Here is a 15,375-nt window from a genome sequence, read left to right as displayed (position 1 = left end):
CAGGGGCATTGGCTAGGTATGGTATATATAAAGCTACATTGGTCTAAGCTGGATCAATATAACCATGTGAAAATATACCATGCCTAAAATTCATCTTTACAAATAATATTTTTGCTTGAGGTTAATTGAGGCTTTAAGGCCTCATGCACATTGGGGGTTTAGCCCCCATGCATGAGGCTCTGGCATTTAGCCATAGCTGGAAGGCACAGGGCACCATCTAGACCTGCTGTGTGAGAGTCTGGCAGCTGCTGCAGCAGGACAGGGCTGGGTGGTGTACTCAGCCATACTTCAGATTAGGGCAGTGTTTAATTCACTTCTGACAGTGTATCTCGACACCACAGAATCCCATGGGACGACGCCTTCCCCAGTACATAGAAGGTGATTGACGCTGAGCTGAGACTGTGGATGTTTGCCTATGAGACTTTGTTGAGGGAGGGGTGTCCTTTCCCTCCACTCAGGTCTCAGATTACACCCAGCTCCCTGCTCTGTGCTCTGCATTGTGTGACATCAGATTCCTGCCCCCTGCCTTCTACAGCTCAGGAATGAAGTGTAAAATGTATGCTTTAGGAGGCTATACAGAAGAGAAAGTTTCCAATAAAAGATACAACTTATGTAGGATGATTTTTTCACCTCCCCATATCACATGAGGCTATTCACTTCCCTGGGAATATGTAAGGGTTTACAATCACTTTGACAACATGAGATAGCTACTTGCAGTTAGCCACTTGGCTGGGTAAACTACAATATGCCTTCAACATTTCAGAAGTCCAGTTGAAGGTGACTAAATACTACTAGATATACCATGACCTGCATAAGGGAGAACCTTCATAGACAACATTATGAGAATTTTTCACCAAAACATGTCCGTATGGCTACACCACTACAAACTCAAACCCAAGAAATCTTTTAAGGATCAAAGGGAACTTTTGCGGACATAAGTATGAGAGCTACCATTGTTTTATTGTTCTAGAGGGTTCAAGATGTCAACATTATCCTTGCTTCTCTACTAGGTGAGACATTGACCTGGAACAAGCATACAGCTAGTAAAGTGTTAAGCAACTCTTTATGCACATACTTGTTTAGTGTGGTCACTGTTTTCATTGACTCTCCCAGTAGTGAATGACACATGAATGACAAGCTTGAAACTAGAACCTTCAGAAATGGCAGTTCCTGCAGTTCTATTGTGACAGGTGTCCTTTAATATATTAATATATGTTATTATATATATATATATTAATAATTCTAATTCTTACCGCCTAGGCTATGATGAGACAGCATGCTAAGCCGTTTCTCCAACTGCAGAGTCTCATGGGCCACTCTGTCCTCCATGTAAGCGGGGTTTAAATTTGGATCTTAAAGCAAACAAACATGACATCAGTTGGCAACTTAAGATTTGTGAACTTATATAACAAATAACAGCCTTTATTGTTAATACATTATTAGATTATACTTCAAAAATCACAACAACAAAAAAAAAAGTAAAATAAAATCACTTATATAACATCACAAAAAGTAGATTTTTCCCTTTGGAGTGCGATAGGGGAGGGTTTATTTGACCCTCACCTCCTGGATTGCCATGACAGACCATGAATTCAGCTAAGCTACATGTGTCATCAGCTTGAGTTCCAAATGTATTCCTATGGAGCAGCCACTAGAGGGCAGATGATACAACATTTATATTTGATGTATCCTCCATCAGCTTCTTCATTGGAATATAGAAATATCTCAGGCCAGTAATTGTTCAAAGGTGGTCATACACCAACAGAATTTTGTTCGAAAAAATGTGTTCTCTAAGTGTTCGTTCGATTTTCTAATTAATGGGGTCAAATCAATGATGGTTTTCAGCTGTAGGGATGAGGAACATTGGATGAAGGAAGAAATTTTTTTTCAAAGCATTAACCATAAATGTGGTTTAGTTTAAGAAAAATTTTACTTATTATATTGAGCTTGTGCATCTCTGAATCGAATATGCAGTGCCTTGAAAAAGTATTCATACCCCTTGAAATTTTCCACATTTTGTCATGTTACAACCAAAAGCGTAAATGTATTTTATTGGGATTTTATGTGATAGACCAACACAAAGTGGCACATAATTGTGAAGTGGAAGGAAAATGATAAATGGTTTTCAACATTTTTTAAAAATAAATATCTGAAAAGTGTGGCTTGGCATTCAGCCCCCGAGTCAATACTTTGTAGAACCACCTTTTCCTGCAATTACAGCTGCAAGTCTTTTCGGAGATGTCTCTACAAGCTTTGCACATCTAGAGAGTGAAATTTTTGCCCATTCTTCTTTGCAAAATAGCTCAAGCTCTGTCAGATTGGATGGAGAGCGTCTGTGAACAGCAATTTGTAAGTCTTGCCACAGATTCTCAATTGGATTTACATTAGGTCTGGACTGTGACTGGGCCATTCTAACACATGAATATGCTATGATGCAATCATTCCATTGTAGCTCTGGCTGTATATTTCAGGTTATTGTCCTGCTGGAAGGTGGACCTCCGCCCCAGTCTCAAGTCTTTTGCAGACCCTAACAAGCTTTCTTCTAAAATTGCCCTGTATTTGACTCCATCCGTCTTCCCATCAACTCTGACCAGCTTCCCTGTACCTGCTGAAGAAAAGCATCCCCACAACATGATGTTGCCACCACCATGTTTCACGGTGGGGATAGTGTGTTCAGGGTGATGTGCAGTGTTCGTTTTCCACCACACATAGTGTTTTGCTTTTAGGCCAAAAAGTAACATTTTGATCTCATCTGACCAGGGCACCTTCTTCCACATGTTTGCTATGTCCCCCACATGGCTTCTTGTAAATTGCAAACAAGACTTCTTATGGTTGTCTTTTAACAATGGCTTTCTTCTTGCCATTCTTCCATAAAGGCCAGATTTGTGGAGTGCACGACTAATAGTTGTCCTGTGGACAGATTCTCCCACCTGAGCTGTGAATCTCTGCAGCTCCTCCAGAGTTACCATGGGCATCTTGGCTGCTTCTCTGATTAATGCTCTCCTTGCCTGGCCTGTCAATTGAGGTGGACGGCCATGTATTGGTAGGTTTGTAGTTGTGCCATACTCTTTCCATTTTTGTATGATGGATTGAACAGTGCTCCATGAGATGTTCAAAGCTTGGAATATTTTTTTATAACCTAACCCTGCTTTAAACTTCTCCACAACTTTATCCCTGAGCTATCTGGTGTGTTTCCTGGCCTTCCTGATGCTGTTTGTTCACTAATGTTCTCTAACAAACCTCTGAGGGCTTCACAGAACAGCTGTATTAACACTGAGTTCAAATTACACACAGGTGGGTCTATTTACTAATTAGGTGACTTCTGAAGGCAATTGGTTCAATAAGATTTTAGTTAGGGGTATCAGAGTAAAGGGGGCAAAATACAAATAAATACAAATGCATGCCACACTTTTCAGATATTTATTTGTAAACATTTTTGAAAACCATTTATCATTTTCCTTCCACTTCACAGTTATAAGCCACTCACAGTATGTGTTGGTCTATCACATAAAATCCCCCAAAAATACATTTAGGTTTTTGGTTGTAACATGACAAAATGTGGAAAATTTCAAGGGGTATCAATACTTTTTCAAGGCACTGTAGAACTCAAATCACATGCATGTCAACTGGACAAAATGTATTCGGGTTTTCATAGACATTTATAGAGTCTTTCGAATGCTCTAACAAATGATCTTTCTGGATTTCTTAGTGAACATTCGTATGGCCAGCTTTATTCTCGTGGGGTGGTGGGAGATCACTCACCAAAATAATAATAACAATGTTCAACAGGTAAAAAGTTTTGGGCATAAAATTAGCTAATCTTACATAATTTTGGGGTGCTGAAAACGAAAATGACCCTAAAAAATGTTGATTGGCTCTAGTTTCCATGATATATTCACCCATCTAATGACGTAAGCCATTCAAAATTATGATGCAACTTCAGCTGCATATTGCGCAATTGATACTGGTGACCAATAGAAAATTGCATGTATACTGAGATGATGCAATATCAGCCTTTAATTGCATCACTTCACTGCATAAAAGCTGCAGTATCTGTAGCTGATTGTAGTTCGACAGCGTCTTTACATTTCGTTTTATGCTTATATAGGCTACTCAGTAATGCCTCGAACTTGTGTGAATAAAGCAGATAATTTCTGCTATATCTGCGGTGAAATAACTTTTATCTCACAAAAAAGGAGGATAACAGGAATGATTAAGAAAGCCTACAACTTGTATTTTGGCTGCAAGATAGGAGACCAGGACAAGAGCTGGGAACCACATATATGCTGCAATTCTTGTGGGACGGCACTGGAGCAATGGTTGAATGGAAAAAAGGCATCTATGCCTTTCGCTGTGCCAATGATTTGGAGAGAGCCAACAGATCATGTTAGTAATTGTTACTTTTTGTATGGTGCCTCCAATTGTAAAAGGGCTAAATAAGAAGAAAAAGTTATCTGTGCACTATCCAAATATTCCATCGGCAATACGTCCAGTTCCTCATGGAGAGGGGCTACCAATTCCTAAAGCACCAGAATCCTTCGTGGTTGAGTCAAGTGAGGAAGAACCTGAAGCGTGTAGTCACGTGCAGTTGTAAGAGATAGCCCTTTCCTCGAATACAAGAGAAAAGCCAAGAGAAGCAAAACCGACACAAACTGAAGACAAAACTAGTGAGAATCCTAAGTATTAAAATGATTCAACTTAGCTTATGGCTATAATTTTTCTTGGTAATCCTATGCAATATATTATGCCATTTAGGCTTTGTTATGTAGTCAATATCACTTGCTTTATATTTGTGGAAAGACATCTATCTATATAATTATTGTGCATTATGTAGTCATTACGCCTATAGTAGAAAACTTTCCGTTTACAGAAAAACTAGAGCCAATTGACAAATTTCATTGTTATATTTGAACTCAGAATGTGAAATTCATTAAGAAATGGATCCTTTTGTTTCCAAAACTGGCAAAAAATAAAAATTTGTTGAACAGTGATAATCAGTGTGAATGCGCAGTGTGATGACTTTTTAACATGCTATAACTGCAACAAAAAGACAATCCCTTCAAATCTAATAGGACTATTCACACCACTGAGGGTATGGTGCAGTTGGAAAAGTCTAGATTGGTGCAGTTTTCAAGACCTCACCAAAAATGCAGCTCCCCCATGAGATGAATGGAAAATGCTGTAAAAATGCATAAAAAATACCATGTTTGCATTTTTGACTCATTTCTTGAGTCATATGAACATTTTTTACAGGTGCAGGCATGCCAGAAAATGCATATGCGTTTTTACCGCATTTTTGCATGGAAGCAGTGTGAAAGCAGCCTAATTTAATTTAAATTCCACCTTACTGTAATACAAGAAGACCCATTAATGGTGCTCTAACCAAGAAACAGAGTTAATGTAATTAAGATAAGCTTCTGCATGCCATTCTATTAATAGTAGGTGGTAATTCTTCTAGAATTTTCCATTCTTCGTAGGTTTACTTTTTCCATCCCCCAGCCTTCTCCTCCTCTGCAACCTTAAACCCTTTAGGATACTGAGCCGTCAGTATGCATGTTTATAATTGGCTTTGCAGTGCATTCTGGGGCATAAAGCATTAGCACATAGAGTACATACTTCCCTTTTAGTCCTATCATGTGCAGAGTAAGAACCTATATAGAGCCTCATTACATTGTGTCATCCCACAGAAATGTCATTGTGCAATCCTTACACAGCATGACATCTAGAACCTACCAGGCAGTAATGTTGTAGACAGTACAATAAAAATGTAAACAATATATAGCACTGCAAAACATGGGGATGCCATTCATCGGCCAGTAACTCATAATTTGCAATCAATGTCAGATGTGATAGGACTCATTCACCTCGGTCTGCAAGCGATATGCATCGTAAATTGCATGCGTGATGCTTTGTGGTGTGAAGGGCAGTGTGATCATCAATGCATTGTTACAAAGTTGCACTGATTACTTTTTTTTTTTACTTTATTGAAATGTGACAAAATGACATTCATTCAACTGTATTCAAGATGGGGTGCCTTGTTGTACTGTGTAAGAATGCAAACAACAACTGTTTGCTATGTGCCCTTGTGTTGAACCTGCATCAATGTAGATCATTGGACATTTTACGAACAAGCCTGGTACACACGATGAGAATATCAGATGAATGATTATCTTTTTTTTTTTTTTATTGCATGCTAGTCTCATACTGAAAATGAAGATGAAAATTCTTGTATACAACTTCAGAAGTGATGTAATATGTTGGATTGTACTGTAATATATTCTTTTGTTTCTGAGTATGTATGGTCTTCCTTTTCCAATTTTTCCAATCAGACGAATACTGTACTGATTAACCTCTTCACGCCTGCCGAATGCAAATGTGTGGCCTCCCGGGATATGGGCTTAGGCGCGAAGCGGCCGCACATTTGCGTTCTATTAAAAAAGAACATATGTGCTGAGAGCTCGCGCCCTGCGCGCTCCCAGCACACGTGTCCGGTACTCACAGAAAGGTCCCAATCTCCTCTTTTGATCGTGACCTTTCCCGATCATGTGATGGATTAGTTCCAGTAAATACAGGCAGCTGTACACATAGACCTCAGACTAAGTGTACCAGGCTTTACTCTATGGAGATGCAGCAGCATAGTTGCCACCACTCCCGAAATGCCCGGGATGCTCACGGATTTTGACATTTGTCACGGACAGTCCTTGTCGTGGGCTAACTCACGAAAATTGAGTTTTGTCACAGAAAAGGTCTACTTTGTCACGGACAGCTGAGCTGATCTCTGATGGCTCCAGGCAGTGTGTGCTGGATGGCCAGTGTGTTAACTATAGTCTATTGTCCCCCTCCATCCATGCGATCCTCTGCCCTCCCACTCTGTCCTCCCCCTGCCTGGGACTGCCGATCAGTGAGACAGGAAGTCATGTGGCCCCTTCTCCCATCCTGATTGGTTGTTACTGTGAGGGGGCGTGGTCAGCCAAGGGGTGACTGCGCCAGCCTGCCTTAGCCCCCTCAGTCTCGCACCTGCAAGGCAGCAGATGCTGCTGCAGAGTGGACCAGGGCCAGGCCCAGGACACACACCCAGGACCACCGAGCGGACTCAGGGACAGCAGAGGTGCAGACTCAACTGCAGGGACACTGAGTAAGTTGATGACTTTTTGGGAGTGGAAATTTAGGTGTTTTTTTTGTGGGGGGTTGTGAGAGTGAGTCTACTTTTGGGGGGGGGGGGAGTTTGTGGTGGCAGAATCATGACCTGAGAGGAGCAAGTATTTTGGGGGGAAGGCCGGGGGGAGTAGCAGGTAGGAGTTGTCTCATTTTGATGTGATGAAGGGGTGAGTCTCTTTTTGGGAGGGGGGGGTGTTGGGGGTAATCATGGCCTGAGAGGAGCAATTTGTTTTGGGGGGGGGCAGTGGGAAGGGGTTGACTCTTTTGGCTGTGATGGAGGAGTCAGTCTTTATTTGAGAGGTCATGATCCCCCCCAAAAGAAAACCTCACAAAAAAGACTCACTATCACAGCCAAATGAGACAAATCCCACCCGCAATCCCCCTCAAAAAAATGCTTGTTCCTCTCAGGCCATGATTATGGTAATTATGGCCTGAGAGGAGGGATTTTTTTTGGGGGGGGAGCAGTGGGTGGGGGTTGTCTCATTTGGCTCTGATGGAGGAGTGAGTCTCTGTTTTTTGTTGGGGAGGGTAGAGTTTTATTTTGTTTTGGCAGGGGGGGCTACATGGCCTGAGGGGAGCGATATTGTGTTTTTGTTTTTTTTTGTGGTGGAGCAGTGGTTGGGGGTTGCCTCATTTGGCTGTGATGGAGGACTCACCCCCAAAAAAAACAAAATAAGACTCTCTCACAGCCAAATGAGATATCCCCCACCTGTAGCTCCCCCCATACCAAAAAAAATCCTCCATTACAATAATCATGGTCTGAGAGGAGTGAGTTTTTGTTTCTTTGGGGGGGGGGGGGGCAGCGGGTGGGGATTGTCTCATTGTCTCATATGGCCCTGATGGAGGAGTGAGTCTCTGTTTTTGGGGGGGGGGGGATTTGAGAGGTAATCCTGGCCTGAGAGGAGCATTTTTTTGGTGGGGTTTTGGTGGGGAAGCTACCCTCACCCACTGCTCCCCCCAAAAAAAAACCTCACTCTCTGACCCAACTGAGACAACCCACACCAGCTGCAGTCTCCTACCAACTCCTGTACTATGCCTGCAGTCTCTGACCAAATCCTGTACTATGCCTGCAGTCTCCGACCCTCTCCTGTACTATGCCTGCAGTGTCCGACCCTCTCCTGTACTACTCCTGCAGTCTCCGACCCTCTCCTGAACTACGCCTGCAGTCTCTGATCCTCTCCTGTACTACGCCTGCAGTCCCTAACTCACTCCTGTACTATGCCTGCAGTCTCTGACCCTCTCCTGTACTACGCCTGCAGTCTCTGACCCTCTCCTGTACTACGCCTGCAGTCTCTAACCCACTCCTGTACTACTCCTGCAGTCTCCGACCCTTTCCTGTACTACACCTGCAGTCTCTAACCCACTCCTGTACTATGCCTGCAGTCTCTGATCCTCTCCTGTACTACTCCTGCAGTCACCGACCCTCTCCTGTACTACTCCTGCAGTCTCTGACCCTCTCCTGTACTACGCCTGCAGTCTCTGACCCTCTCCTGTACTACGCCTGCAGTCTCTAACCCACTCCTGTACTATTCCTGCAGTCTCCGACCCTTTCCTGTACTACACCTGCAGTCTCTAACCCACTCCTGCACTATGCCTGCAGTCTCTGATCCTCTCCTGTACTACTCCTGCAGTCACCGACCCTCTCCTGTACTACTCCTGCAGTCTCTGACCCTCTCCTGTACTACACCTGCAGTCTCTGACCCTCCTCTGTATTAACTGCAGTAACCTCTATCAACCAATCAGTGAGTGTGGACCTGTTCTTAATGTTTACATTAATACATTTTTTTTTAGATACGTGTGCATTTTTATCTATTTTTTGGGATGTTGGGGTGGAGAGCAAAATTGCATGGGGGAGCACAAGAAAATCTCAGACTATTTAGCCACACCCCTTTACGCCACATCCAATATTGGCCACACCCACAAATTAATGCCCTTACCCCTAATTAGCATGCTTCTCCTCCTACGCTGGCTTTCTGGACATACTGAAAAAAAGTATACCTAAAAATTTTTTTTAAATGTTGGCAACTATGCAGCAGCTGTACACACACACAGCTGCAGGTCCAGATTTGACAGGTGTGCACGTTTCGGTGAGTGGCTTTGAATGCACACTGTCTGTGTTCGGGGCAGTGCACCACAATACATGTCAAATTAGGACATGCGGCTGATTTGTGCATAGATAGATAGATAGATAGATAGATAGACAGAGATTTTTCATGTACAGTTGTGTCCAAAATTATTCAACCCCCAATGCTGTAAAGGGGTTTAGGGACTATAGTGTACATTTGGAATTGTATTCAGAATCAAATCCTACAAGGACGTTGTAACTACCCAAATGCAACTAAAATGACATCAATTGTTTATGTAATACAGTAGTAAATGGTTCTTATGTGGTTTCTTCATTGCCACAATTATTCAACCCCTTAAAGACTACCACTCTGAAGAACAGAGGTTCATACAGGTGCTTTCCATCAGGTATTGAAAACACCTGTGGATGTCACCGAGCAGCAATCAAGCATAATAAGCACCAATTAGGCAGCTTTAAAATGACTGTGATACTCAGCTCCTTCTAGACATTTACTGGTGTGGTTACAAACATGGTGAAGGCAAGAGAATGGTCCAGGAAGACAAGAGAAGAGGTGATTTCTCTTCACAGGAAGGGCAATGGCTATAAGAAGATTGCAAAGATGTTAAACATACCAAGAGACACCTTAGGAAGCATCATTCGCAAATTCAAGGCAAAGGGCACTGTTGAAACGCTACCTGGTCGTGGCAGAAAGAAGATGCTGACTTCGACTGCTGTGCGCTACCTGAAGCGTAGAGTGGAGAGAAGTCCCCGTGTGACTGCTGAGGAACTGAGAAAAGATTTGTCAGATGTGGGTACAGAAGTTTCAGCCCAGACAATAAGACGCACACTGCGTAATGAAGGCCTCCGTGCCAGAACTCCCAGGCGTACCCCCTTGCTGTCTCCAAAGAATAAGAAGAGTCGACTGCAGTATGCCAAAAGCCATGTGGACAAACCACAAAAGTTGTGGGATAGTGTTCTGTGGACTGATGAAACAAAATTAGAACTGTTTGGGCCCATGGATCAACGCTATGTTTGGAGGAGGAAGAACAAGGCCTATGATGAAAAGAACACCTTGCCTACTGTGAAGCATGGTGGAGGGTCAATCATGCTTTGGGGCTGTTTTGCTTCTGCAGGTACAGGGAAGCTTCAGCGTGTGCAAGGTACCATGAATTCTCTTCAGTACCAGGAGATATTGGATGGAAACGTGATGCAGTCCGTCACACACCTGAGGCTTGGGAGACGTTGGACCTTTCAACAGGACAATGATCCCAAGCATACCTCCAAGTCCACTAGAGCATGGTTGCAGAGGAAAGGCTGGAACATTTTGGAGTGGCCATCGCAGTCACCAGACTTAAATCCGATTGAGAACCTCTGGTGGGACTTAAAGAAAGCAGTTGCAGTGCGCAAGCCTAAGAATGTGACTGAACTGGAGGCCTTTGCCCATGAAGAATGGGCGAAGATACCCGTAGATCGCTGCAAGACACTTGTGTCAAGCTATGCTTCACGTTTAAAAGCTGTTATAACTGTAAAAGGATGCTGTACTAAGTACTAAGATTGAATGTCACTTGGGGGTTGAATAAAACTGATAATGCTGTGAGCACAGAAAAGACATTTGTGGTTATTTCATTATAACTGTTATGTTATATTTGTCTGACCTACAAGTGCCTCTTTAATGTAAATGTAAGCAAGATGACTGAATGATCAAAAGCAATGTCAAACTGGCCAAAACACTCAATTTCAGTGGGGGTTGAATAATTTTGGACACAACTGTATTTCTATGTTAGTACAGTGGTCCTCATAACTTGATGCTTGCATAGTTCCTCTGCCTCCTTTATATTAACCTGGAAGTACTGGACGAAGTCCAAACGGTCCTTTGGTTGGAGAGATGCCTCGGACAATACAATCAAACAGGAAACTGATCTGATCTCCTTCGGAACTTGAGAGGAAAAACACACCAGCCCCTGCCAAGAGAGAGAAGAAGATTTAAATGTTTGCTTAGAATACGTGGTTTGTATTGTATTATTTTTAATTATAATTACTAACTTTTAGAAATACAAATAAATGTGAATTCATAGCAAGGGTGCCTCTGCAAATGAGAGTTTTATGTTTTCTATGCATTTTGGGATGATCTACAGTTGCAAGAAAAAGTATGTGAACCCCTTGGGATTACGTGGAGTTTTGCATGAATTGGGCATAAAATGTGCTCTGAACGTCATCTAAGTCACAACAATAGAAGAACACAGTCTGCTGAACATAATACTACACATACTTTTTCTAGCAACTGTATTATCAATGCATTAACACATCTGAGAGCTTTAATAGGACTTGCCTCGTTATCATCACCTTCTATCATCGTGTTCATCCATCCAGACAATGAGAGATCCACTGACAAAGCATTTAATCAAAGCAAGTAATCTTACAAATATGTTAATTTTCAGCTATCGAGAAAAAGTTAATATATCTGCAAAGAACAGATATGAAAAATCATTTTTTTATAACCTAAAAAAGTACACACAGGGTCTTAAGGTACCCAAACGATGGGCCCAAAATGTTATTTTTCACTGGGGCCAGTATTGCAGTGTAATGTTTTACTAAAACACCCATTTTTTTGTAATTTTTTTATTTGTTCATTTTTTTTATTTGTACATTACAAGGTGAACAGAATTCCAGTTTAAGTTTACAGAATAACAGCACAAATGTCAAAACGTCACAATGTACACAAAAAAGTGATGAGTTGGCATAGCCAGGAGAAAGGTTCAAGGGACAAAGAAAAAAAAATGGAACATAATGTGTCAAGTTAAGCAGATCATAAAGCAAAACATGAACAAGTCATATTATGATGTTTTTGAAAGGGTTATGGCAAACTGAGTAACTGAAAGATTATAAAACAGCATGGGGGAGGTTGCTGACCCTCAATACATAAAACAAACTGGTAGCAATAAAAAGGGGAGAGGAGGGGAAATTAGGAGTAGAACCTGCAGAGAGGCACTGTGGTAGCCAGGGGGCATGGAGAGAAATTGGAGGGAAATGCAAGTTGAAGCAGCATAGGGAGGGGGAGGCCATAGAGAGAACAGAGGAGAGGGAGTAGGCAAGCTAGAGTGCAGATGCATCCTCTCCTGGGGAGTATATACAGAGCTGATCAAAAAGAACTTCACTGGTGGGGAGGAAGTTCAGTCAGATATGCAAGTATTGCCAGGGGTGCCAAGTGTCAAGGAAGGTCTCTTCTTTATTGAGCAAAGTGGCTGTGAGGTTCTCCAGGTTCCTAAGCTCATTAACCTTGGAGAACCAGAGAGAGAGTGTGAGAGGGTGCGTATCCTTCCACTGAAGTGGGATGCAGGCCTTAGCCTCATTAAGCAACTGGACAGTGAGCGAGGCCTTGTATTCTTGATAGGTCTCCCCAATGAATGCAGAAGGCAAGCCACTGGGTTGTCATACAGGTCCACAGTGGTAAGTTGTTTGAAATATACCAGTCACTCCTCGTCAGAACGATTGGAGCTTCAGGCATTGCCAAAAAATATGGAAGAGGGTGCCACCATTATCCCCACAGCACCATAAGGCACCGGAATACCGTGGCGAGATATGATGAAGGTGGGTGGGCACCCGATACCATCTTGTGAGTTTATAGTTGTTCTCTTGGACTTTGGTGGCCATTGAGGACTTTGGGGCAAAGCGTAGAATTTTTTTATTTCTACCTACCCTTCCTTACATCTGGTTTTATAAAGATGCAAAAGGCCACAAACTACTTGGCCTATTACATAAACGCATTTTTTTGTTAAAGCTGAATTCCAGGTATGGATTTCAGTTGGATCAATGCAAGTATGCATATTCCAAACCTGAAGGACCATTGTGGAAGTGGAAAATCACTCTGGCGCTATTCACAGAGCGGTTTGTATTTTTTTTTTTTTTTTTTTTATTGGATTAGGTGAAGAGGTGGGGTGGTCATAATCTCCAATTCGTCCAATCAGAGAACACTTTGCATTTGTTGAGAAGACTTTTTATGAATGGCGGCACTGCTGAGTGAGCAATTTCCCTGTGGTTACTATGCTGCAGGTTAGCCACTCGGTACAGGATTCGGAAGACAACAGCAACCACTGTAGTAGAAGCGATTACTACAGTGATTCTCTACTTCCACAGTGATCCTGCAGGTAACTATGCAATAAAATGGCAGCTGAAAAGATCGGAGGTTTAGCCCACAACAACCTATTGCAGCTCATGTGGTATTTTTCTGCAGCTGATTGCAAACGTAAGGAAGGGCCAGCAATGCCTTCTTTCATTCCTGCACTTCTGTAAGATACTTTAACCTTTTGTCACCCACACAACACGTGTGCGGAGGACTTCAAGAGTCCCTATGATGATGTTACAGGGGCAAAGTAGAAGGGATTTTTAAAAAAAATTACCATAGAGGGACATTAAAATATAACTGAAGGCAAAACTTTTTTTTAGTTCTGGATAGAGTGGAGAGGGATTAGAACACCTGTCAGGTTTGTATTGCTGTTTGAAAGAAAATCCCAAGTTGTGGGTTGTCACAAGAACAGGAATATAGGGGGGATCTTCCAATGGGAACGCTAGTTCTGGTACCCTGGAGATAACCAGGGAGTCCATCACTTTGGGGAAAACCAACGTGGCACAGATGTCAAAAATAACAAATAATAAAACTGACAATGCTTCTAACCCTTCCTCATACATGGTTAGATTTTTCTTTTTTGTTCAGCCAGCAGGCAGAATGAAAAAAAAAACAGATTTATTGTCCCAATCAATCAAATGAATCAAATCAATTTCTGTTGAGCAGGCACAGGCACACACCAATCCCTGCTGAACCACCTGAATATTGATTGGTGTATGGACAGCTTTGCACTATCCAACATTTCAAAATGTAAGGGGTCTGCAGACATTAACCCCTTTGTGCCAGCACCTCCCGGCCCTTTAAGAGTTTCAGAAGCCAGGAGGCGGGCGGGGTTTTAGGGTCATGTGACAGCCGTGATTCGCTGTGATGGCTGTCACATGATCGGAAAAGGTCCGATCGTAACCTTTCCGTGAGTAACGGACATATGTGCTGGGAGCGCGTTCTCTCAGGACATATGTATTTTCTAATGGCACGTAAATATGCGGCCCGGACGCTGAGAGGCCACATATTTGTGTGTGCTCGGCATCTAGGGGTTAAAGTGACACTAAAGCTTTGTTTCTTTTTTAAAATAACAAACATGTCTATACTTACATGCTCTGTACAGTAGTTTTGCACAGAGCAGCCCTGATCCTCTTCTTTTTGGGTCTCAGCCAGCACTCCTGGATCCTCCTCCTTGAGCAGGGCCCCCATGGAAAGCTGCTCACCCGGGGGGCACTACTGCATGCTCATCTCCAAGCCGCTGGTCTTTGAGTCCATAAGACACACAGAGTAACAGCTCAGCCCTGCCACCCACTGTCTCTTCATTGGCTCATTGGCTGTGATTGACAGCAGCAGGAGCCAATGGGCTCCTGCTGCTGTCTCAGCCAAGGAAGAGGAAGAGTCCCCAGACTGCCGAGAATGTCACTGGATCATAGGGGGCGCAGATTAGGATTGGGGGGGCACTGCATACAGAAGGTTTTTCACCGTCATGCATAGAATACATGAAGGTAAAAAACCTGGAGGCTTTAGAACCACTTTAAAGTGGAAATGCACTGCATCTGGGCATCACAAACCAAAAATGCTGTTTAATTAATTTTTACTATTTAGAGCAAACTCACCCATCCATCCATGTCTCCATGCTTTATTTTGCTGAGAAATAATGTTGAAAAACACTCCCTAGCAATTCTGGCAGTGGCCATCTTAAGTAAGGGCAGATGATTCATGTATCATTTACTTCCTGGAATCCATCTACCCTTAGCTCAGGCATAGGTTGAGCTGAGAACCCTCCCTTCCCTCCTGAAGATTGTTGGGATGTGTAACATCATTTGCCTAAGCATGGAAACAAGGAAGTAACTGAAGAAATGTAAAAAAAAAATGTAAAACAAGTAAATATGATATACTTTCCTATCTATTTACTAATGCTAGCAGCATAAGGATTAAAAATGGTCCATGTTGATTGAGAAAGTGAAGTTCTACTTTAAAGAAGAATTCCATGTATCGGCATGTTTTACATAGTTACATTGCTTCTGGAGAAAAAAAAAAACCTATC

General features: G+C 42.5%; 1 protein-coding gene across 3 annotated transcripts in view; it reads right to left on the bottom strand.

Moving 5' to 3' along the window:
* Positions 1–15,375, bottom strand: part of DOK7 (docking protein 7) — a 229,599-nt gene that overhangs the window by 44,054 nt on the left and 170,170 nt on the right. For all 3 annotated transcript variants that reach the window (XM_089691563.1, XM_089691564.1, XM_089691565.1), the window contains exons 5-6: positions 11,065–11,184; positions 1,254–1,352 (exon numbers count right to left, since the gene is read on the bottom strand). In XM_089691563.1, the coding sequence (XP_089547689.1) occupies positions 1,254–1,352; positions 11,065–11,184 (219 nt within the window). The remainder of the gene's footprint in view (positions 1–1,253; positions 1,353–11,064; positions 11,185–15,375) is intronic.

This window comes from Staurois parvus, unplaced genomic scaffold, assembly GCF_062004578.1.
Source record: "Staurois parvus isolate SC_StPar_1 unplaced genomic scaffold, SC_StPar_1.0 ptg000564l, whole genome shotgun sequence".
NCBI classification, from domain to species: Eukaryota; Metazoa; Chordata; class Amphibia; order Anura; family Ranidae; genus Staurois; species Staurois parvus.
Note: the sequence above shows the minus strand (reverse complement) of the source record. Positions and strands in the feature narration are given on the sequence as shown.